The sequence below is a fragment of the Myotis myotis genome, unplaced genomic scaffold (assembly GCF_014108235.1).
Source record: "Myotis myotis isolate mMyoMyo1 unplaced genomic scaffold, mMyoMyo1.p scaffold_m19_p_24, whole genome shotgun sequence".
Classification (NCBI taxonomy): domain Eukaryota; kingdom Metazoa; phylum Chordata; class Mammalia; order Chiroptera; family Vespertilionidae; genus Myotis; species Myotis myotis.
Genome location: NW_023416329.1, coordinates 2,609,101 through 2,635,155, shown reverse-complemented (window position 1 = coordinate 2,635,155; position 26,055 = coordinate 2,609,101). Strand labels below are relative to the sequence as shown.

General features: G+C 40.6%; 1 protein-coding gene across 9 annotated transcripts in view; it reads right to left on the bottom strand.

The window, feature by feature from the left end:
* SHLD2 (shieldin complex subunit 2) overlaps positions 1-26,055 on the bottom strand; it is a 131,404-nt gene that overhangs the window by 71,916 nt on the left and 33,433 nt on the right. For 2 of the 9 annotated variants that reach the window (XM_036356015.1, XM_036356019.1), the window contains exons 2-3: positions 10,916-11,091; positions 2,273-3,802 (exon numbers count right to left, since the gene is read on the bottom strand). In XM_036356015.1, coding sequence (XP_036211908.1) covers positions 2,273-3,797 — 1,525 coding nt within the window. In that variant the 5' untranslated portion in view covers positions 3,798-3,802; positions 10,916-11,091. Of the gene's footprint in view, positions 1-2,272; positions 3,803-10,915; positions 11,092-11,185; positions 11,288-11,749; positions 11,984-22,677; positions 22,712-24,677; positions 24,695-26,055 lie in introns of those variants that run through there. The other 7 variants (XM_036356020.1, XM_036356016.1, XM_036356017.1 and 4 more) reach the window with 7 other exon arrangements.

Here is a 26,055-nt window from a genome sequence, read left to right as displayed (position 1 = left end):
GCATCTCGAAGGACTTTGATTAGTTTTCCCTAAATAGTATGGTAATCATCTGTGGGTGTTAAGAGTGAAAGACTTTGGAGGTAAGGAATACTTTCTAAAGGGGAAAAAAGCACTGTACGATCTAAGATAGAGAGGAATCATTTAGTGCAACTAAACATACCAACAGGTAGAAAGAATTACAAAAACAGATCCAGAGACAGAGAAGCATTGATCAGATCGTCAAACCTCAGAGGGAAGGTAGAGGAGGGTCAGGGTAGGGGGAAGAAATCAACCAAAGGACTTATATGCAAGCATATAGGCCTAACCAATGGACACAGACAACAGGGGGGTGAGGGCATGAGTGGGGGGAATGGGGGGGAATGTGGGGATAGGGACACATATGTAATAACTTAATCAATAAAGAAATTTTAAAAAATAAATAAAACCAAAAAAAAAGAATTATAAATAGAGCAAAAACTGTAAGTTAGAAACAGAGAGAGACAGACTAATCCCAGGCAGGATATTTTCAGTGTAGAAAATGTTAGAGGTATAAAGATATACTAACAGCAACAAATTAACTTGGAGATAATAAGAAAAACAAAGAATCATAAATTCCAAGTAATTACTTCCGACTTTAATTCCAGACCTCAGTTTCAAACCCTTTTACCCATTTATCCAAAACTGCCTAATGGACGTCCCTAAATGGATATCCAATTGGCTCCCCAATCTTAGTATGGCTCAAACCTGCTTTTCTTCTCAGATTATCCATTTCATTTGTTGGCACTATGCTGCTAACCAAGTAAATAAAAATGTGAGGTCATCCTGAACTTCTACCTCTCTCTTCCCACCTTTGTCAACAACCCCCTAATTTTAACTCTGCCTCTTCTATCTCCCACAGCCCTGCCACTGCTACTGTTTACATCAGACACCTAGGAAGCCAAATCACGACCAAAATTGGCTAGCTTCTCAGTGAGCACTGAATCGGAACAAAAGGAGTTAGATAAATTGATCTGCCAGCAAATAAGATGATATTGCCCGGGGGACAAGATTATGCTAAGCCTGTTAGTTACAAGCCCCTGGTTGTCTCTTTATTAGAGACAGCACCTAACAATCTTAACAACCTTCCCTAGCGAAGGTTCTCATTCCCCCAGCAAACTGTTTAGTAGAAACTACTGACCATTTTCTTGTTCTAAGCTTTTAAGGCTGCCCCTCTCCCTCTTCTCTATCACATTCTCTCTGTAGATGTGCTATTTAAGCTTAATCAACTTCCTCCTGGTCTAAGATTCTTCCTTAAAATGACTGATATCTCTGCTCCAGTACACTGTGTATTGATTTTAAATCAATAAAGAAATGTAAAAATATATTAAAACGACTGATATCCCTGCTCTAATACACTGTGCATTGATTTTAAATCAATAAGGAAATGCAACAAAATATTACATTTCTTATGTCAGGCAAAAAAAAGCAGGACAAAAAAACTGTGTTCTTAATGATTCCAACTATACAGGTGAGGATTCTGGAGTCCAGGTGAAATCGTCCTGGCTTTGCCACTTCCTAGAAATGTGACATTGGGCACACTTCTCTGGGTCTGTTTCCTCAAACTGAAAAATTGGAATAATAACCAGGACCTTCCTCATAGAGTTGTAAAGAGTTGATATATATGTAAAGTATAAAACAGGGTTTGATACACAGTAAAGTCCCAATAAGTATCAGCTTTTATATATGCATGCATACAAATTTTAAGAGGAAAGACAACTAGTAACATTCCAAAACTCTCCTGGTGGTTATATGAGGTTGGTATAAAAGCAGGAGTTTCTCTTTCCATATTTCCAAATGTGATTAATATAATTTCAATAATTTAAAAGTGCAATAGAAATTCTATATCGTTTCCCTCAATAAGAATATAATGTGCACAGCATTATTAAGGATTAATTAAGTAATAGAAATGCTGTCTTTTCATCATAAAACTGCTAATATAGTTTAAGAAAAGGGTTGGAAATAAGACACACATAGACATAGCCATAAGAGAACAAAGCAAAAGCCTGATGATATGACCTAAATGCTAACATAGTGAATGAGTAGGAGGAGCAACCAGGGAAGAGTTCTTAGAGAGATGAGTGGAAAGGAGGGGCAGTGCAGAGAATGCCAGGCAGCGGCGAGGAGGCCAGCACTGAAGCTATGAAGAGGTCGGTCACACGGAGCCCAGACAGGCAGGGGAAAGAGGGAGCCCTCCAGCAGGAGGGAACAGCTACAGCTTTGTAAACTCACTACCACTGTTCCACAATGGCCTTACCTGTGAGTAAAATTATATCTCCAAGGAACACTGTCAGGGCCCAAAGTGCAGCAGTCCTCCACAGAAAAACCTTCTTCTTAATTTCTGACTGGTCAATTACCACAACTGTTGCTAAAGGCACTTTAGAGCCCGAATTTGGTCCAGATTTTATATTTATTTCTTTCACATGACACGGAGATAGCACCATGACTAAACAATTATACTTCTGACTTTTGGAATCACAATTTTTTATTAATGATGTTTTCTTAATGCCCTTGAATTCCGACACACTCCTCTGGTCTTTTGCTGTAGTAGGACCTCCTGCATTAGAAACCAACTTAGTTTTCTTAGAAACGTGGAGGACTTTGAGATGGCCCGATTTGTCTTCAGAGGTCCAATTCCGTTTCGTAGGACTTTTGTGGAAGGCATTTGCTTGAGAACACAGAATTCCGGACCTACGTGACTCAATACGTATCTCATTTGATGGCAGTTTATCTTCAAAACTGAAAAGTTCTTGAGATTCCACATTTTCTTTAAGACCTTTATCAGACTTTATGTGAATGTGGCTACTTTTTGTTTCAGGAAAAACAGGACTGAAAAGTTCAAGGGAATATGCTTGGTTTTGTCTACTTTCATTTCTTTCTACAAAATCATCATCAGGCTGAATCAACTTATCTTTAATTATTTTTATTTCCCCAGGACTTGTTTCAGCTTCAACCTCCGTGTTCACTGTCCCTTTATTTATAGAACTCTCCCCTTTATTTATCCTTTGAGCTAAAAAAGCAAATTGGCTGGAGGTCATTATACTGAGGAATTCCGTTTCAGTAGATGCCGTAAGGTCTGAGACCTTCTCGACTGCTCCCGCAGACCTTGGCTTATCTCGTGTGGTCAAAGAGCTCTTTTCCAGGCCCTGGTTTTGAATTCCATGATGCTCTGTTGGTATACACCTCATGCCGATAGCTCCTGGCCCTGTATTAATCTGCTCGGTATTACACACCAAATCCCATGCAGCTGCACACTCATGGTCTAACTGAAAGAAATGTTTTTGGACATTTTGACCACATATATTTGATTGATGTTTATGCTGTTCAACTGTGATTTTCTTATTTTCACTGAAAAGCTTCTGATATTCTTCCTCTTCAGTTAAACGCTGAACTTGGCCTTTACATCCACATATTTGGACATCAGATTTGGTTAAGTCACTCATCCCTAAGGGGTGACTCTTCTGGAATTTTCGAGTCTGTGTTTCGGAAATACAGTGTATACAGTCACCGTTCACAGAAACAGATCTACTCAGGGAGCTTCCTAAAAAATGACCATTACGAAGATCTGGAGGGGCAGCAGCGTCTAGGATTTGATAATCTTCCACATTTTTATTCTTGCATTTTTCATCCTTCAGATGTAAAGAATGTTGATTGTATAAAAGCTGAACTTTTTTCCAGGGGTCAGTAGTGGACATTAAAGAAGTTGGTTCCTGTGATACCATCATTTTCAATGGACCAATTGGAGCACCCCAAAAAATGTGGATTTCAGAGCCTCTATTCATGGTTTCTAAAAAAATGAAAAATCTAAAATGAGTGTTTTATCAGATTTTTATATCTTGATAGCAAGTTAATAATATACCAATAGCAAATGAAACAAAAATAACTCATCAAAAACACAATTAATAGAGGTGAGTTAAGATAAACAAAAATATCCAGAAAATACACTCATGTAAAGACTCTCTTAAATAAATTAAATGAGAGAGTGGAAGAAGATGGTGATGGGGTAGGTGGAAGTTACACTCACCTCCACACAGGCCAGACCTGGAATTACAACTAAAATACAGAAGAGTCAACCTGAATAACCGGTTGCCTGGAGACTAGCTGAAGAGAAGTCCTGTAACCAAGGACTTCCAGGAGGAGCCGCACTGAGACTGGGAGGCGGAAAGGGCTGGATCCACTCCCACAGGCAGCCACTGAGAATCCGGACGGACAACTCAGCTGCAAAGTTTCCCCCTGAGTAATGTGGGGTCTAACCCCCAGCCAGGCTCCCCAGCTAGAAGCAACAGAGCCAGTAGAGGCCCCACATAACATCTGGCTGTGATTCTGTCCACCAGAGAGAGACAGGAGTCAGTTAGAAACCCAGGTGCCGACTTAAAGGGCCAATGCACAAAATCTTGCTGGCAGCTACTCCCCCTTGACCCTGGTGGAGGGAAGGTGGCTCAGAGCAAACTGGAGTCCTGTGAGGACGGACTGGGTTGTGTGGCTCTGGGGAGGGAGCTGAAGAGACAGCCATCAGGGTCCCTGTGCTGAGTCCCTCTCCTACACCACCCCCAGACGCCATTTTTCCAGGGTCGAATACTCCCTTCCAAACTGCACCAACCTGGGGGCACTGCACAAGCCCCATCTGGCTGAGCTCACACCCTGCAAAGGGATACCCTGCCTGGTGCAGACTTTTTTGGTGGGATTTTGAGAGTGAATTTGGGGAGGATCAGAGACAGACTTGCGTTGCTCTGGGGCAAAAACCATTTCCCCTCCCCCACAGTGTGCCTCAACAGGGGATGGGCCCCGGCCCCATGGGCCAGATCAGGGGCACCACATTCCCCCCAAGGGAGGTCCACTAGCCCCACCATGGGAGAACCACCAGCTTCACCCTACCCTCCCAACTCTGCTGGCCGCTCCCTGCTGAGCTTGCAACAGTGACAGCAGGCTGTGGCCAACCTATTGCCACCACCACTCCTCCCTCCCCGCGCACCCCTCCTCCTCCCCACCCTGACCCACCCCTGGCAGAAGACTCTCCAGAGGGTCAGGGCAAACTAGGAAAAAATGAGTTGTGTGGTTCTTGAGCAGAGCCATCATTATTCCCTCACACACCAGACTTGTGCCGCCATTCCTGTGCAGAGCCCTCCATTCACACAGCCAGACCTTGGTCTGTTTGGGCTTGATTAACACTGCTGACCCACCCTAATGAATCACTGAGGCCCTGCCCCACCAAAAGCTCCAATGACACTGGCAGGTGGCAGTTGACCTTGGTGTACCCTGAGACTGTGGCTGAGTGGCCTCAAACCCAGTACTGGGGGTGGGGGGGAGGAAAGGAGACATATGTAATATTCTTTGTAATACTTTAAGCAATAAAAAAAATTAAAACAACAACCCAGTACTGGTATCAAATTTGAATATGTCCCCCTTGCCCCTACCTGGGGATGTATGCAACACACATACCACCAGGGGCCCTTACAGTTACTAAGCCTACCAGGCAGCTAACAGGTGAGGGTTGATCTCTGGGAGCCTTGGGTCTTTTGCTGACCTGCTCCCAGGCTCGGTGATGGTGGAAACCAGCCTTGGGCACAGCTACGCCCTTCCCATGCACACACATGCCCAGCAGAGGCAGCCACAAAATTTGGATCACTTTGTAACTCCAAACAGGTAGCCAGACTGATCACAGGCAGGGCCTAACATTAACCAGCACTTGATCCCCTATCAAGTGGCCTCAGAAACAACACACCCAGTGGTTCAGATCATGTCAGAACACGATCCCATTAGCTCCCCAAATGGCACACACAAGGGAGATCTCAGCTGTCACCAAACCCTGTTGGGGTGAATTTAGCTTTGCAGAATCAATCCTCACAGAGCAGCTCATACATTTCACTTGGCATTGATCCAGCCAGAGGGGCAACCCCACCCACAAGTGGCCAACAGCAATTAAGACTCAAAAACAATAGGAAGGCTCACATAACCCACACAAGGGACATTCCTGAAGCACCTAGCTCAGGTAGTGGGAGACTAAGCCACTGAGCCCCACAGACACCTACTATATTTAAGGCCACCAGATGAAGGCTGGGAGGGATAACAGATCTACCTAATACACAGAAACAAATACAAAGAGGCAGCCAAAATGAGGGGACAAAGAAACAATGCCCCAAATGAAAGAACAGGAGAAATCCCCAGAAAAAAAGAACTAAATAAATGGAGGTAAGCAATTTATCAGATGGAATTCAAAATAATGGTTATGAAGATACTCAAGGAACTTTGTGAGAAATTAGACATAGAGATACCAAACATATTTTAAAAACATGTAAAACAGCCCTAACTGGTCTGGCTCAGTGGATAGAGCATCAGCCTGTGGACTGAAGGGTCCTGGGTTCGATTCCAGTCAAGGGCATGTACCTTGGTTGCGGGCACATCCCCAGTGGGGAGTGTGCAGGAGGCAGCTGATTGATGTTTCTCTCTCATCGATGTTTCTAACTCTCTATCCCTCTCTCTTCCTCTCTGTAAAAAATCAATGAAATATTTTTTAAAAACATGTAAAACATGTAAAAGACCCAGTCAGAAATGAAAATACAATATTGGAAATGAAGAATGACTAGAAGGAATCAACAGCAGGCTACATGTAGCAGAAAACTGAATCAGCAACTTGGAAGACAAGGTAACAGAAAACAACCAATTAGACAGCAAAAAAAATAAAAATTTCTAAATATGAAAACAGACTAAGGGACCTCTGGGACAACATGAAGTGTGACAACATCTGCATCATAGGTACTGGAAGAAGAAGAAAAGAGAGCTAGGAATCAAGAATCTATTTGAAGAAATAATGATTAAAAACTTCACTAAGCTGGTGACAGAAAAAGACACACAGGTTCAAGAAGTGCAGAAATCCCAAACAAGATAAACCCAAATAGACTAACAGAAAAATACATCATAATTAAAATAATGAAGGTTAAAGAAAAAGAGAGTTTTAAAAGCAACAAGAGAAAAGCAGTTAGTTACTAACAAGGGAGGTCCCATAAGACTGTCAGCTGATTTCCCAACAGAAACTTTGCAGGCCAGAGCGATTGACATGAAATATTCAAAGAGATGAAAAGGAAGGACCTACAACCAAGACTACTCTACCCAGTAACACCATCACATAAAATTGAAAATGAAATAAAGAACTGCCCAGATAAGAAAAGCTAAAGGAGTTCATTACCACAAAACTAGACTTACAAGAAGTATTAAAGAATCTTTAAAAAGAAAAGAGCCCAACCAGTGTGGTTCAGTGGTTGAACGTTGACCCATGAACCAGGAGGTCATGATTTGATTCCCATTGAGGGCACATGCCCAGGTTGCGGGATCAGTCCCCAGTAGGTATGGCGTACAGGAGGTAACCAATCGATGTTTCTATTTCACATCACTGTTTCTTTCTCCCTCTCTCTTAAAAATCAATTTTTAAAAAGCATCTTTTTAAAAATAGAAACATAGTTATAAAGAATAAAAAGGTAATAAACACATACCAATCAGTAATCACTTCAAATGTAAATGGATTAAATGTTTCAATCAAAAGACACAGGGGAGAAAGAAACCAAGATGGCGGCATAGGTAAACACCGGAAATTGATGCCTCGCACAACCACTTCAAAAATACAACTAAAAGACAAAATAGACATCATCCAGAACCACAGGAAGGCTGGCTGAGTGGAAATTCTACAAGTAGAAGGAAAGAGAAAAGCACACTGAGACTCAGAGGTGGTGCAGAAGTAAAGTGCAGAGTTACGGAGGCGCACGTGGAAAGGGCTGGCAACTGAGGATGCAGTTGTCTTTTTCAATCAGGAGGGAGTCTCAAGCTGCCGACTGCTCTAAACTCCAGTTCCAGGCGAGTCTCTGGGGACCCAAACTCAAAGGGGGAGAAATTGGACTGTCTGGCAACGGTCGGAACTAGAGGGCAGCTTTCTCTCAGAGGTTCTTGCAGCAATTACCGTGGGACACTGAGACTCGGGGCCTCTTAGGGTAGGACTGAGGAGCAGCCATAGCTGCTTGCTCTGCCCTGTTAATCCCCTGAGACCCCGCCCCACCCAAGCTGTGCACAGAGGCTTTTGTATATGAATGGCCTGGCCCATTGCAATCTAAAATTACCTAACAAACTGCAGCTGGGTCAGTGAGACCCAGACCTTCCAAAAGAAGGCCCAAGGCCCCACAGAAGCTTGCATTGCTTCACAGCTGGGCCTCATCTGGGCACCTCCAAACCCCAAACAAAGAAGAGGAATCTGAAGATCTCTCCATAGCTTCTGCGGGGTAACCTCAGGCAGAGGCTAAATTAACACCTCCTTAGAGATCCAAGTGCCAATGTACCCAGTATCAGAGTGGGACCATCCAGATTACAACTCCTCAGATCCATAAGGGACACACTCAGGGGGCAGACTCAGTGAGCACCAAAGCCCCACTGAAGCAAGTCTTGCCCCATAAGGGTGTCTCCAGCACAGAAGTTCTCCCACTGCAGACACAGCTGATTCTCACAGCCAATTGGCCTGGAGGTCAATTCCTCCCAGTGATACCAACTACAATCAAGGCTTAACTACAACAAGACTGTGCACACAGCCCACAAAGGGGTGCACCAAGAGTGTCCACCTCAGGTAACTGGGGAGGCTGAGCCACTGGACCCTATAGGACACCTAGCACAGAAAGCCACTCTATCAACACAGGGAAGCAGCCAAAATGCAGAGACAAAGAAACAGGTCACAAATGACAGAAATGAAGGAAAGCAAACTACTGGACATAGAGTTCAAAACCACACTTTTAAGGTTTTTCAAGAATTTTCTAGAAACCATCGATAAATTTAGTGAGACTCTCAAGAAATCTAGTGAGACCCTAGAGGCTATGAAAAAGGACCAACTAGAAATTAAGCATACACTGACTGAAATAAAGAATATTATACAGAGTTCCAACAGCAGACTAGAGGATTGCAAGAATCAAGTCAAAGATTTGAAATACGAAGAAGCAAAAAACACCCAACCGGAAAAACAAAAAGAAAAAATAATCCAAAAATATAAACATAGTGTAAGGAGCCTCTGGGACAACTTCAAGCGTACCAACATCCGAATTATAGGGGTGCCAGAAGATGAGAGAGAGCAAGATATTGAAAACCTATTTGAAGAAATAATGACAGAAAACTTCCCCTACCTGGTGAAAGAAATAGACTTACAAGTCCAGGAAGCGCAGAGAACCCCAAACAAAAGGAATCCAAAGAGGACCACACCAAGACACATCATAATTAAAATGCCAAGGGCAAAAGACAAAGAGAGAATCTTAAAAGCAGCAAGAGAAAGAAAGTCAGTTACCTACAAGGGAGTACCCATACGACTGTCAGCTCATTTCTCAACAGAAACTATGCAGGCCAGAAGGGAGTGGCAAGAAATATTCAAAGTGATGAATGCCAAGAACCTACAACCAAGATTACTTTATCCAGCAAAGCTATCATTCAGAATTGAAGCTCAGATAAAGAACTTCACAGATAAGAAAAAGCTAAAGGAGTTCATCACCACCAAACCAGTATTATATGAAATGCTGAAAGGTATCCTTTAAGAAGAGGAAGAAGAAGAAAAAGGTAAAGGTACAAATTATGAACAACAAATACACATCTATCAGCAAGTGAATCTGAAAATCAAGTGAATAATCTGATGAACAGAATGAACTGGTGATTATAATAGAATCAGGGGTATAGAAAGGGAGTGGACTGGCTATTCTCGGGGGGGAAAGGGGTGAGGGGGATGTGGTAAGAGACTGGACAAAAATTGTGCACCTATGGATGAGGACAGTGGGTGGGGAGTAAGGGCGGAGGGTGGGGTGGGAACTGGGTGGAGGGGAGTTATGGGGGGAAAAAAGAGGAACAATTGTAATAATCTGAACAATAAAGATTTAATTAATTAAAAAAATTAAATAAAATAAATAAAAAATTTAAAAAAGATTTAATTTTTAAACATTTTAAAAAGAGGATCCAAATAAAATCAGAAATAAAAAAGGACAAGTAACAACTGACACTTCAGAAATGCAAAGAATCGTAAGAAAATATCATAAACAACAATATGCCAACAAATTCAACAATCTGATAAATAATAAATTACTAGAAACATACAATCTTCCAAAACTGAATCAAGAAGAAACAAAAAATCTGAACAGATTAATGGCCCTGGCTGAGTAGCTCAGATCCTTAGAGTGTCGTCCCAAAGTTGTGGGTTTAATACCCACTCAGGGCAGATATAAGAATCAATCAATAAGTGAAACAACAAATCAATGTGTGTATGTGTGTGTGTGTGTGTATATATATATATATATATATATATGTATATATATGTGTGTGTGTATATATATATATATATATATATATATATATATACACACACACACACACACACATATATATATGCATATATCTATCTGTCTCTCAAGTCAATAAATAAAAATTAAGGATATGTATATTAGCAAACTCAATCCTACAACAAATTAAAAAGATCATACACCATGATGAAGTGAGGTTTATTCCTGGGATGCTAAGTTGGTACAATATCCGCAAATCAATTAATGTGGTACACCACATAAACAAAATGAAGGTTCAAAATCATATGATCATATCAATAGATGCGGAAAAAGCATTTGATAAAATCCAGCAACCATTTATGATAAAAACTGTCAGCAAAGTGAGAAGAGGGATCATACAGCAACATTACATAAGGCAATGTATGACAAACCCACAGCTAACGTTATACTCAGTGTGGGCACCTCTCTCAGTTCTGGTGCTCTCTGCTGGGGAGCCCAGCTTGGGGGTCAGACCCCAGAGTTCTCAGTGGGAACCCCCACAGCTGAGACAGCCCTCTGGGACTTCCGCTGCTGGCTGTGGGAGCCCAGCCGGCCCTTTCACGCCTCCCGCCTCCTACCAGTCTCTGTGCGTCTCCGCTTTCCGTCCTCGGTTTTCGGGTTCTCTCCAGCTGGTCCTCGGTTCACTGTTCAGGGTGGTTCTTCCGTATTTTTGTATTTCCAGTTTGGTCCTGGGAGCAGGTCAGTGTGGCTTCCACTTACTCCGCCACCATTTTGGAGTCCACTACAAACATAACTTTAAATGAAAGGAACAATTTGAAGTATATATCAATATACTGGCTTTAAAAATGGGCCTGGGGATAAAACACCAAATTCAGAATCGTGCATACCTTTGTGAGGGAGGTATGAGAATGTATTGAATATGTGTATGTTTTTAACTAGGTGTGGTTACAGAGGTGTTCCTATATTATTTTAATCATGCTGTTTCTTAAAACCCTAGAAAAAAAAACATTGAGAAGCAACATAAAGAATAATGTATTAGCACTATTATTGTGTTAGCAACTAAAACAACGATACGCTGCAATGTTCAAATAGTTAATAACAGGGAATTATTACCAAGGGGAAAAAAATTATAGTAAGCTTACGTCAAGTTTTGACCCATAACAAATCAAAGAGGACTAAGCATCATTAACTGCTATAACCACATATCTCACCCTCATCTAATCCTTATAGAAAGAATAAATTGCCTAAGAAATAAGTTAGTATACCAGATCTAATTAACATTTGACAATTTACATGTCATTTATTAGACTGGCCATGAGAGGGCCCCAAACAGCACAGCAAAAACCTTCAAGTTCAAAAGATCTCAAAACCAAGTTGAAGAGCAAGAATATATTATACTGACATATAGGTGGGAATACTTGGATATATTCAAATTAAATGCATAAACTTACTATGATAATGACCTCCCCTGTCTCAAATCTTTGGGTTTCTCGCTAATAGTTTCTTCCCGTTTAGCTTCAAATCTTTAAAAACAAAACAAAAAACAAACAAACAAAAAAGTCCTATGTTGCTTGTCCTTGTTCTCACTTCCCATTTATCCTTTTACCCATTTAAATATGGCTCTTACTCCAATCATTTTGCTATGACACTATTTTGCTATGGAAGCTAACAACCTGTAACAGTCAAATCCAAAGGTCATTTTTCAATCTTTGTCCAACTGCCATTTGAAATTATTTATCAAACCCTCGTTTTCTTAAAACATTCTACTTTTTTGAATCTGTGAGACCATCAAATTGGAATTCTTTTGTGTTTAAAAGACAAGTAATTATTGATTTATTCATTTAGTCACTCATGTAACAAATATCGACTCAATTCTATAAGCCAGGCATTAATGCTAGGTACTGGGAACTCAACAATAACCACAAGGATCTTTAATAGTCCAATGGGAGACATAAAATGACAATCATAAAACAGTAATATCGAGCTACCACAGGATTAAATGCAGGGTGTCCTTACAAGGGAGAAGCCTGGGGCAACTCAACCATTATCTGCAATTTTAGTGACAAAATTTTAAAGCTGAATTTAAATATTCAGAAAAAAAGGAGTACATATAGGCCCTGAGTCATCCCGATATCCCACCCCAATGCAGGACCCAGGAAAGCAGTCTGAGCTGTCTTACCCAAGGGAAAGGTCTGCTACAGGTAACCTCCAAAATGGTTAATGAGTATAAGACTCTCGCTGCTTCTGTGTCCTAAGTGCCCTGTAATCTGACTTCCATTTGCCATCTCTATTAAGACAATAGTAAAGTCCAAATTGTATAAGCATTCACAGTGCTTGACAACTGTGAAACTGTCCTGAGTTTTTAGAACACTCCACTTTCCTAACTAGTTCTTCTACCTCTCCGATTTTTCTCTCTTCTTCCTTGGCCCATCCCTTCTTTTCATTCCACACAACTCTGCAGAATTTATCTAATTCTATTCATTTAACTACTAAATACCCGATTTTGCTTTACCAATATATAACTGAACCAACTACACCCCCTAACATCAGACATATTTTTAATATCACTTTGAGACAATCACAGTAGATTAAAAAAGCAATGTTCTTTTTATTTAGCCTTTCTTTATAAAAAAATGTTTTTATTCTTTTATTTTTTAAATATATTTTTATTTATTTCAGAGAGGAAGGGAAAGGGAGAGATAAAAACATCAATGATGAGAGAGAATCATCAATCGGCTGCCTCCTGCACGCCCCTTACTGGGGATTGTGCCCACAACCCGGGAATGTGCCCTGACTGGGAATCGAACCATGATCTCCTGATTCATGGATTATGCTCAACCACTGAGCCACACCAGCTGGGCTCTTTCTCTTTTTTTTCTATTTTTGTAAGTTTATTTGAGCCAAATTGACAACATATGCAGAGAAGCAAGATATTAAATGTCCCTTAGCCTCTTCACTGAATGGAAAATCTGACTAAATGACCCCATATCCAGACTAGATTTATAGAATCTTTGGATTAAAGTTTGCCCTCTAGGCAGGGGGATGTGAAAACATGGTGACACAAAGCAGTCTTGAGAGTTCAGGGATGATCTCCCAGGATAAGAGATACTAAAGCAAATCAAAATTCTATAGACACAGTCATTTGTACATAATAATTACTTCAGCAGCCTTCACTTATTTGTCTAAATATACATCTCTAGAGGCATGGGACACCTCCACAAAAAAAATGACTAGAAAGTATGGTCCTGTTCATTCAAAACTCAGTAATTTTTCTTAAGTCTTTATACCCAAGGCTGCTGTGTGTGTGTGAGCAGGGCAGGAATAAAATGTGCTGAGGGCCAGGGGAAATAAAATTATTTATCAAAGAAAAAAATCATAGACTGAAGAGTTCAGTTATGGACAACTGATATATTTCAATGATTCTAGATATGTTTTGAGTGTACTCGGAGGGTTAAAGCTCATTAAGATACCAGATGAAACTTCAAGCACATATCCATTACCAGGGTTAATAATTATACAATTTCCCAATCTGCAGAAGGCCACTTCAGTCGGAAAGACCAATACAACCATGATCCTTTATCTTTAGAGTGGTCAGAGTCTGATGTATGGGTCAAAGATTTATAAAACAGGATGAACTGTATCAGCAGGTTTTGTCTTTGCAGAACACTGCAACTACAAATGCTTATTACAAAATACATGTAGTGAAAAGACAATATCTATCCTCTTACCAAACTAAAAACTCACTGTTAAATGTCTCCATTCTATCTTATCCAAAACACTAAGCACCATACAGTTATTCAATAGCACCAAAGGATAAAATAATAAGGCAGCATACAACTGTAATTAAACACATGGGTTTTGAAGTAAGATGGATGTGATTTGTTAAAACCCAACTCTGCAACTTACTAAAAATGTAAACTTAAAATTGTTGACACGGGTTCATTACACTATTCTTTCTTTTTCTGTATATTTTGAAAACATCCATAATAAAAAAATTAAATTTCTTTACATGTCAAGTGGGGATTAAGTTTCTTTATCTGTCAAATGAGAACAACATCAATTACTATCTGACAGTGTTTGCAAAATGGACCCAAACGTTAGTGTTAAACCTCAGAAACTCTAACCAGAGGGAAAGGGAGTGAGGGGAGGTAGAAGAGGGTATAGGGAAGATAAATGATGCCAGAAGGTGACTTGACAGGGTGTTAAACACACAATGCAATATACAGATGATATATTACATAACTGGACACCTGAAACCTATATAATTTCATTAATCAATGTCACCCCAATAAATTCAATAAGAGAAACTCTGCACATACATACTTGGTGAAACAAACAAAAACCAACCCATTGTATTTTCTTGAAGTTTTTTTTTTAATTGTGTATTTTTATACAGTTGTAACCATAAAATTGAATTTTGTATTTTGTTTAAACCCATATATGGTCACCTATAATCTTCCTAATCATTTTTACTGCTAGCCTAATATTTTAATAATGAATCTAATTTAGTTAGCCACTACTCTTTAGTTCATTAATTTGCTCTACTAAATTAATTGCTCTACTGTCACTATTATAGCCATTACTGTAATAAATTATTTGGGACAGTCAGCATTAATTTTCAATTATTTTTGTGATAAACTCCTATGTATTTGGATTATTGGGTCATATGGCTCTTGATATTTATTATTATGTTGTTTGCAAAAGAATGGACACTTTAGAATGCCATAAACCATGGCCAAGACTCTCAGTCTTACCACAACTTTGTTAGCATTTGAAAAAGTAAGTTTACTAGTTAGAAGTGCTTTATAGTTGCTTTACTTGCATTTCCCAATTGAAAAATAATGAATTTTAAATTACATTTGGATTATTATCCTTAATATATGAGGAGTATGCAAGCATGTACACATATGGACATACAAAGTAAATGAAAAACAGGTTAAGAAGACAGGCAGGTATATATCACAGAAAAAAACACATAGTTAAAAAGAGTGAAAACATTCATTCTCCTAATAAAATGACAGAAAAATTATAAATTAATGAGAAAACCTTTCTACCGATCAAACTAGCAAGCATCCATGTAGAAGGCTCAGGGTGCAGGGAAGTGGCTGCCTCTGGCAGCAGCTGAAACGAGTAAAGCCTTTCTGGGGAGCGGCCGGGCAGGGTGCGTCAGAGTCAAAGTCCTCCCTCTGTCTGCACGGCCCACTTCTAGGAATATGATGAAAGGGAAACAGGCTGTACATCCTCACAGACCAGCTACAAGGGTGTTCACAACAGTGTGTGTATGTTAGAAAAGAAAATGTGCACTGATTGTGGTCTGGTTGAATAAATTATGATATATCCATACAAAGGCAAACACTGTAGCCACTAAAACTTGTGAAGACTATAAAATATTATGCAAAAGTTTTTCTTCAATATACTGATATGTAAAATAAGGAGACTATAGAAAATTATGTATGGAAAGATTTTATTTATCTTAAAAAAAAACAGTATTCAGTTTTCCAGCATTAACTTTGAAGTTAGAAACCATTTCTTCTCGTATATAAAAAAAGATGTGTGTTTTCCGTAATGACTGGTACAAGTGGTGGTAAAAAAAGTTGTTCTTTTATTCTTTAATCTTTTTTAATTTTAAAAAAATATATGTTTTTATTCATTTGAGAGAACAGGAGAGAGAGACAGAAACATCAATGATGAGAGAGAACCATCGATTGGCTGCCTCCTACATGCCCCCTACTAGGGATCGAACCCACAACCTGGGCATGTGCCCTGACCAGGAATCGAACCATGACTTCCTGGTTCATGGGTCAATGCTCAACCACTGAGCCACACCAGCCAGGCCTTTAATCTCATTTAATCAATATAATTTGTTATCTTAATTCATTGTGCTAAGAAATAACACTGAGTGCCAAACCGGTTTGGCTCAGTGGATAGAGCATCGGCCTGCGGACTCAGGGGTCCCAGGTTCGATTCCAGTCAAGGGCATGTACCTTGGTTGTGGGCACATCCCCACTGGGGGGGCATGCAGGAGGCAAGCTGATTGATCTCTCTCATCGATGTTTCTGGCTCTCTATCCCTCTCCCTTCTTCTCTGTAAATAATCAATAAAATATATTTTAAAAAAATAAAGAAATCCTCAGTAAAATATTTTTTTAAAAAGTGTGTGTGGGGGGGGGAGGATGGTGGTTTAATGGTGGGGATGAGGACACATTTGTAATACCTTAACTAATAAAGAATTTAAAAAAAAAAAATAACACTGAGTACTGATAACCTGTGTACTATGTACACTCACACTGAATTCTTTACTCCTTTTTTTTCCAATTGATTTTGAGAAAGAGAGGGAGACAGAAAGAGAAACATCAATCTGTTGTTCCACTCATAAGCATTGACTGGTTGTTTCTTTTAAGGGCTCTGACCAGGGATTGAACCCACAACCCTGGCATATTGGGACAATGCTCTAACCAACTGGGCTACCCAGCCAAGGCTGAACCCCTTACTCTTAAGAATTACTTGCCAAAACCGGTTTGGCTCAGTGGATAGAGCGTCGGCCTGCGGACTGAAAGATCCCGGGTTCGGTTCCGGTCAAGGGCATGTACCTGGGTTGCGGGCACATCCCCAGTAGGAGATGTGTAGGAGGCAGCTGATCGATGTTTCTCTCTCATCGATGTTTCTAACTCTCTATCTCTCTCCTTTCCTCTCTGTAAAAAATCAGTAAGATATATTTCAAAATAAAAAAGACTTTAGAACATTAGAACAGCGGGAAAAAAAAAAAAGAATTACTAATAGCGGCGCTCTCCCTCTTGGGAGCCTTTCTTCCCCACAGGTGTGCATCTCCTGCTCTAAGGGACCCCACCAGACTTGCACCAGGGGAGCAATGGGCAGTAGCAGCTTGTCCTGGGCTAACCCCCTGACCCTGTCTCCAACGTCCCTTTTCTCTGACTTTTCAGTGAGCCAAGCAGCCCAGCCCAGGCTCTCCTGCTGCTTCTTCTTGCTCTCCTGTGACTACTACTGCAACTACTACTACAGAGAGAGAGAGAGAGAGAGAGAGAGAGAGAGAGAGAGAGAGAGAGAGAGAGAGAGAGAGAGAGAGAGAGAGAGAGAGAGAGAGAGTTATCAATCCATGATGAGAGACAATAATTGATCGCTGCCTGCCTCCTGCACGCCCCACACTGGGGATCGAGCACACAACCCGGGCATGTGCCCTGACCAAAAATCAAATCGTGAGTTGTTGTTGGTTTTTTTAATATATTTTATTCTTTACAGAGAGGAAGGGAGAAGAATAGAGAGTTAGAAACATCAATGAGAGAGAAACATCGATCAGCTGCCTCCTGCACACCCCCTACTGGGGATGTGCCCACAACCCTTCAGTCCGCAGGCCGACGCTCTATCCACTGAGCCAAACCGGTTAGGGCTAAACCGTGAGTTTTAATAAAGGTACTCTCAAAATAAAAAAATTACTAATAGTCACTAAATTCTAACCTCTGAATTTCCTACCTAAAATGTTAGAACACTGCCACATTTTATGGGACTTATGAAAAAATGTAAGAAGCATTATTTGTTCTTCAAAAACAAAAGGAATTGAAATTTAAAGCTAGTATACATTCTTTCATCTGAAGTAATAGTTACTAAAACAAACCTCTGAGAAGACAACTGATTGTTCACATCTCTGTGCATAAGCTTTGGTTTCCTTTGCAATAGTCTGGTTTTCAAGTGAGAAGTCGTTTTCTCCTCACCACAGGTGGCCTCCGCAGAGACAGTCTCCCTCCCAATTAAAAAAAATGGCCCACATGGGTGCCAGACCAGCCCATGCTGAGCCTCCGCCCTCCTACTGGTCTCCAGTGCTTTCTTCTTTACTTCTCTAGTTGTAAGACTTCCATTCCGCCAGCTTTCAGGAGGTTCTCAATGATGGCTGTTCTGTATTTTCATTGTAATTTTGATGTGGTTGTGGGAGGCAGCGAGTACAGGTGTTTACCTACACTGCCATTTTGGTTTGGCCTCAATTTTTTTTTTTTAAATATATTTTATTGATTTTTTACAGAGAGGAAGGGAGAGAGATAGAGAGTTAGAAACATCGATGAGAGAGAAACATCGATCAGCTGCCTCCTGCACATCTCCTACTGGGGATGTGCCCGCAACCCAGGTACATGCCCTTGACCGGAATCGAACCTGGGACCCCTCAGTCCGCAGGCCGACGCTCTATCCACTGAGCCAAACCGGTTTCGGCCTCAATTTTTTTTTTAATACTCACGAAGGACATATTTTTTATTGATATTTATAATAGAAAGGGAAACACTAATGTGAAAGAGAATATAGATTATCTCCGATATGTGCATTGATGTGAAAGAGAACATAGATTGTCTCCAATCAGGGACCAAACCTGCAACCTAGCCATGTGCTCTGACCAGGAATGGAACCCGCAACCTTTTGACATACTGGAGGATGCTCCAACCAACTTAGCCACACTAGCCAGAGCTATGCTGCAACTATAAGGGGCATGCAAGAAGCAGCCAATCGATATCTCTTTCTCATCAAGTTTTTTATCTCTCTATCCCTCTTTAAAAAAATAAGTAAATAAATGACATTAAAAAAAAATGAGTAAAATATCTTTACAATATACCCACATAATGGCTATTTCTGGAACTCTATGAATGCATTCAACTTTCCTTCTGGTATCATTTTCCTTTTGTCTGAAAAGTTTCCTTTAATATTTTAATAGCTCAAATCTGCTGGCAATAAAATCTCTCATCTTTGTTAGTCTGAAATATTCTTTTTTTTTTTTAATCTTCACCCAAGGATATGTTATTATTGATTTTAAAGAGACAGAAAGGAGAGAGAGAGAAACATTTATGTGAGAAACATAGATCAGTGTAGGCACCTAGCTGGGGACGCGAACCTGCAACCTGAGTATGTGCCCTGACAGGGAGTCCAACCCTTAACCTTTCCACCTACAGGATGATGCTCCAACCAACTGAGCAATACTGGTTAGGGCTCTGTATTTTTTTTTTTTAAGATATTTTTTTACTGAGTATGAAACTATGTTGACAGCATTTATTTTTCTTTTAGTACTTTGAAAAGATTGCTTCAGTATCTTCTGGCTTCCATAGTTTTTCATCTTAGTTTGTTCCTTTTTAAGTAATGTCCTTTTATCCTCTGGATACTTTTAAGAATTTCTTTTTTTCCTGACTTTCAGCAGTTTTATTACTATGTTCCCAGGTATAATTTTATTTATGGTTATTCTATTTAGTGTTCTTTGAGGTTCATGGACCTGCAGGTTTGTAATTTTCATCAGATTTGTACTTTTTTTGTCATTGTTTCTTTAAATAACTTTTCTGTTTACCTCCTCTCTCTTTCCTAGGACTCTATACATATATTACACAACTTGATATTGTTCCAAAGGTTATTGATATTCTATTAATAATGTTCCAGTCTTTTTTTTTTCACTTTCCACATCATTTTGGATAAGTTCTTCTGCTATATCTTCAAGCTCAATTATCTTTTCTTTTGCAGTGTCTAATCTAATGTTAATTCCACTCAGTGGTTTGTTTTCATTTTGGATATTTTATTTTTCATCTCTAGATGTTCCATTTGAGTCCTTTTCCTATCACTCATTTCTCTCCTTACCATATACGTTTTCTTATGCCTTCTTGAATATATGAAACATATTTACAATAGCTGTTTCAAAATCCTTATATGACAATGCTATCACCAGAAATATTTCATTTCCAGTCTCTTCCAATTTTTTTTACTCCTGGTTATGGGTCATTATCCTATTTGATTAATATCCCTAATAATCTTTTATTTGATACTGGACATTTTCATTGCTGAGTGCTGGTTTTTACTGCATTTCTTTAGCGTGTTGGTCTTAGCCTGGCCAGAGTGGCTCAGTTTGTTAAGAGTTGTCCTGTGCACCAAAAGGTTGCCAGTTCGATTCACATACCTGGGCTGCAGGTTCGATCCCCAGTTGGGACGTATATGAGGATTTAAAAAAAAAAAAAAAAGAGTGCTGGACTTAGTTTTGGCATACAGTTAAGTTACTGGCAATCAAGATTTAATTTTGCCACACAGTTAAGTTACAATTTAATACTTTGAAAACTTGTTTTAAGCCTTGTTAGTGTGGATTTAGATAGGTCTTTAGTCTATGTTAACCCTACTCAAGGTTTCTAGACAATACCCCATGTATGAAATAGTGTCTGCACTTTGTCTAGTAGAAATACAAGTTATTTCTAGCACTGTGTGAACTCCTGGAATTGTTCAACATACTAATTTTCCCTGTGGCTTTCCCTAGTATTGTGGAGTTTCATACTTTGCATGTGCAGATGAGTACTCAACGAAAGATTCTACAGGACCCTTCCAGAGACCTCCAGGGCTCTTTCAGCTCTGTAGATTTCTGTACTGGAGTGCCCTTTGCTCCAGTTTTCTACTCCACACATTCCAGTTGCCTTAGCTTCTCCAAAGCCTCCTCGGCTCTGGGTTCCCTTACTCTGTGCTGCAATCTAGAAACTGCCCACACGCAGTTGTAGCACTTATCTCATTGGTTTCCTTCACTCAAGGATCGTCATCCCGGACACAGACAACAGGTGCTAGAGGCCTGGGAAGGGGTGAGGCGGGGGAGAGGACTGGAGGGGGTCAATGGGGGAAGAAAGAGGACAGATGTAATACTTTCAACAATAACGAATTTTTTAAAAAAGGGTCACCATACTGCACTGACTATTGTCCAATGGCTGAAGAAAGTTTTTCATACATTTAATCCTGTTTTCTAGTTGTTTACAGTAGGAGGGGACTTTTTATAGCACTGATCCTCCATGGGCACATGTATTGTTTTTATAGTATCTTTTGTGTTATTTTTTAGGGGTGGTCTAAATTAAAATGCACATATTGGAAAGTTTTTTAGGTTCTGGTCAAAATGGTATGTGGGTAATAAATGTGGGACTCACCGCCTCCCACAACCACATCAAAATTACAACTAAAGTACAGAACCACCACCATTCAGAAACACCTGAAATCTAGCTGAACAGAAGTCCTACAACTAGGGAATTATAAAAGAAACACATTGAGACTGGTAGGAAGGCACAAGACACTGGGTGGAATCACGGAGTGGGCTGGTCCCACTCCCAGTGTAGTGGTTTAAAATTGGGAGGGATATTTTGGCTGTGAAGGTTCCCTGAGGAGTGAAGGGTCCCTGCCCCACACAAGACCCCCAGCCCAGGGTTCCAGTCCCAGGAAGAGAAGTCCTCACAACTTCTGGCTGTAAAAACCTGGGGGGATTGTGACATGGAGGCCTCTGGCCCCATGCAGTTCGTCTTAAAGGGCTCACTCAGCCTCATTCCCTGTGAGCTCCAGCGTTGTGGCAGCAGCTTGAAAGGAACTTGGGACATTTGAGGAGGAACTAACTAGCCTGGAATCAGAGTGAGAGCTGAAGGGGTAGGAGGGGCACCATAGCTGAATCTCCATCAACCTGGCTCCCACTTTCGCTCTGCCCTGATGATGCCCTGAGACCCTGCTTCTCTACCTGCAGGCTTGTACAAGCCAGTTCAGTGGCTTTTCCATAAAACTGGCCTCTTTGCCTCATGCACTGGACTTTCCTAGAGTCTCTCAGAGAAACAGCAGCTGGCCTCAGCATGACCCGTACCTCTCAATAAGCGACCTAATTCCGGCACTAGCAGCAGCCCACCTTGGTTCATAGCTTGGCCTCTCCTGGGCACTTTCAACCCCAACACAAGTAGCACCCCTCTGCAGATTTCTTTGTAGCTCATGCTAGGTGGCCCTGGGCAGGGCACAGGCAGTAGCTGACTTGGCATTTCCTGGGAGGCTCCAGAGCTAGTGCACCTGGTGGTCAGCTTCAACCATGCCAGAATAAAAACCCTACCACATTCACAAGTGACCCACTCAAGGGGAAGACTTGATGAGCAAAAAGGCCCACATTGAAACAAGTCCTGTTCCATAGGACCAGCTCCTGAGTAGATGCTCTTCTGCTGTAGTCTCAGATGATCCTCACAACTGATTGGCCTGGGGGTCAATCCCTCCCAGTGATGCTAACATCAACTAAGGCTCAACTACAGCAGGACAGAGTACACAGCTCACACAGGGGCACACCTGGAGTGCCCAGCTCAGGTGACTGGGGAGGTTGAGCCACTGGACCCAACAGGACACCTACTACACAAGTCCACTCTACCCAGTCTGGAGATGTAGTAGCTCTACCAAATACACAGAAACAAACACAGGGAAACAGCCAAAATGCAAGACAAAGAAACATGTCACAAATGAAAGAACAGGACAAATCTCCAGAAAAATAAATAAAATGGAAGCAAGAAAACTACCAGATACAGAGTTCAAAACAATGGTTATAAAAGAACCTGGCGATTCTCTGAGACTCCACCCCTCCCTACCTGCAGGCTCATCCAAGTCTTTTCCAGCGGCTTCTCAGAAATGAAGGACACTCTAACTGAAATAAAGAACGATTTACAGAGACTCAACAGTAGCGTACAGAATGCCGAGAATCAAATCAATAATTTAAGCCCTAGCCAGTTTGGCTCAGTGGATAGAGCGTCGGCCTGCATACTGAAGGGTCATGGGTTCACATCTGGTCGAGGGCACGTACCTTGGTTGTAGGCTCGGTCCCTGGACCAGGTCAGGGTGCGTCTATGCGTCTCTCTAACATTGATGTTTTCCTTTCTTTGTCTGTCCCCCTCCCTTCCACTCTCTAAAAATCAATGGAAAAATACCCTCAGGCGAGGAGTAGCAAAAAAAAAAAAAAAAAAAAAAAAAAGCATTTGGGCCCTGGCCAGTTTGCCTCTGAGGTTAGAGCATCAGCCCACTGACCAAAGGACTGCAGGTATGATTCCAGCCCTGGTTGAGGAGCAAGCAAAAAGACAACCAATCAATGTCTCTCTCTCTCTCTCTCTCTCTCTCTCTCTCTCTCTCTCTCTCTCTCTTTCTCTCTCCCACTCTCCCTAAAAAAAAAAAAAATCAATGGGAAAAAAATATCCTCAGGTGAGGATTTAAAAAAACTGAATTTGGAATATAAGGAAGCAAAAAACACCCAATCCAAACAGCAAAAAAAAAAAAAATCAATCCAAAAATATGAAGATAGTGTAAGAAGCCTCTGGGACAACTTCAAGGGTGAACCAACATTCACATCATGGGGTTGCTGGAAGCAGTAGAGAGGGAGCAAGAAGTTGAAAACCTATTTTAAAAAATAATGACAGAAAACTTCCCTACCTGGTGAAAGAAATAGATATATAAGTCCAGGAAGCAGAGTCCCAAACAAAATGAACCCAAAGAGGCCTACACCAAGATACATCATAATTAAAACGCCAAATGTTAAAAACAAAGAGAGACTCTTAAAAGCAGCAAGAGAAAATCACTTAGTTATCTACAAGGAAGCCCGTAGGACTGTCAGCTGATTTCTCAATAAAAACTTTGCAGGCCAGAAGGGAATGGCAAGAAATATTAAAAGGGAAAGGACCTATAACCAAGATTACTCTGCCCACCAAAGCTATCATTTAGATTTGAAGGTCAGATAAAGAGCTTCCTAGACAAGAAAAAGCTAAAGGAATTCATCACGACCAAACCAGTATTACACGAAATATTAAATTGTCTTCTTTAAGAAGAAGAAGAAGAAAAAAGATCGAGAATATGAACAATAAAATGACAATAAATACATTTCTATAAACAACTGAATCTAAAAATCAAAATAAACAGATAAGCAGAGCTGAAACACTCATAGATACAGAGAACATTTTAACAGTTGCCAGGTGGGAGGGGTGTGGGGGGAGGGGTGAGAAAGGTGAAGGGGTTTAGAAGTACAAATTAGTCATAGCCCATGGGCACAGACAAGAGACAGGTGGAGGCCTGGGATGGGGTGGGAGATGGGGAGAGGGGGCCAAACAGGGGTAGTAAAATGGGAGACATCTTAATACTTTCAACAATAATTTTTTAAAAAATATGCATCTTCACCCAGCTGGTGTGTCTCAGTGGTTGGAGGTCATGGTTCCATTCTCAGTCAAGGGCACATGCCCAGACTGTGGGCTCAGTCCCCCATGGGGGGCATGAAGGAGGCAGCCGATCAATGAGTCTCTCTTATCATTGATGTTTCTATCTCGCCCTCTCCCTTTGCCTCTAAAAATCAATAAAAATAATTTTAAAAACACATCTTGAAGTTATTACAACCAATCTTGAAATGAGTATACTAATTAAGTGTATAAAATGTATGACAGTTTAATTCCATTTCTCTCCTTTTGTATTCTCATAGTTTTAAACTCTACATCTATTTTGCTATAAACCCCACATATATTAATGTTTTTGCTTTAAATAGTCATTATTCTATGTGTATGTGTATTACAGATGAAATTACAAAAAAATTCTCTATATTTATGCAGATATTTACCATTTCTGGTATTCTTCATTATTTTCGACAGATCCAAGGTTCCATTTGGTCTCTGTTGCCTTTTTTTTCCTCATTGAAGAATGTATAGAAATTTATTTAAAGTTTCTCAGGGATGAAAGGAGAGGGAGGTTGACAGTAAACATCACAGCAAAACCTTAAAAATCTATGAATATCCTCCCTCCTAAAGTTCTACTACATATACCAGTGGCCAATTACTTTTATTCTCTCATAAAAAAAAAACTGAAGAGCTGCCGGAAGCCGGTCCATCTTTGCTGCTTGACAGTCGCTACAGGGAAGAAACATCTTCACAGCATATGTTTCAAGGGACCTGGCGTATATGGCATATGTTTGCTCCCCCTCTTAGCGCTATGTGTTTTAACCAGGCCCACCTCCCCGAGAAAGGTTGTTTCCCCAGGTGGGGATTTTTCCCTGGAGTTAGGGATTAACAGGACTAAGGAAGGGAATAAATCAGTAAAACCCCTTAACTAAGTGCCAGGAGGGTAGTTAATCACCTTAACTACAAACAATCATGCTTAAGCTACATAATCTTTACTTAGGATAATCTCCTTCAGTTACTTCCTTGTAGCTTAACAGAACAGTAGAGTAGTGACCTTGGAATGGAGATAACAAACGACCTAACCTTTGGAATAGAATGGATAGGATTAAAATCAAATGGTATAAATACAGATGTAACAGGAGAATAAATAGAGAACCTGGCTGGAGAACCTGGCTAGAGAACCTGGCTAGAACACTTGGCTGGAGAACCTGACTGGAGAACCTGGCTAGGCTGATCAACTGAATGCTTTCTCTGTGTCATTCCTTCTTCGCCAACTCCGTCCACACCTTTGGGAACCCCTGGACCTGCTGGGGCAGGACCCCAACAAAGACCTACACATTTTTCTTTACCACCCTCTCCCCTCTCATACCCACCCTCAGTTCTTTCCCTCTACAACCCTTTATCCCATCACCTTGTAATTTAAACTTTGTTGTCATTTTGAATTTGCTTGTCCAGGTGGGGAAGAAGGGAAGAGAAAAGTACAAGGAAGAACAAAGTTGTGCTGGGCAAGACATCAATGGCTTTCAGTTTGCTCTGGGCAGTATTTTCATTCCTCTTAATGTGTGTATGGCTATTCATTATTAAAATTATAAACCTCTTATATTCTTCAGTTTTACATTTGATCTGCTAAGACTTCCACAAATAAAATATTTTAATGCAAGAAAATATCCCTCTCCCTCTTTAAAAAAAATATTTTTTTTCACAATACCGTAAGGAGACCAAGCAAGACTCCACTTAAAATATCTAAGTATGATCTTGAGTGCCTTTGTCTAGCTCCTCCATGTTCAGGTTGGTTCTGATGGAATAGAATTCACCACTGGC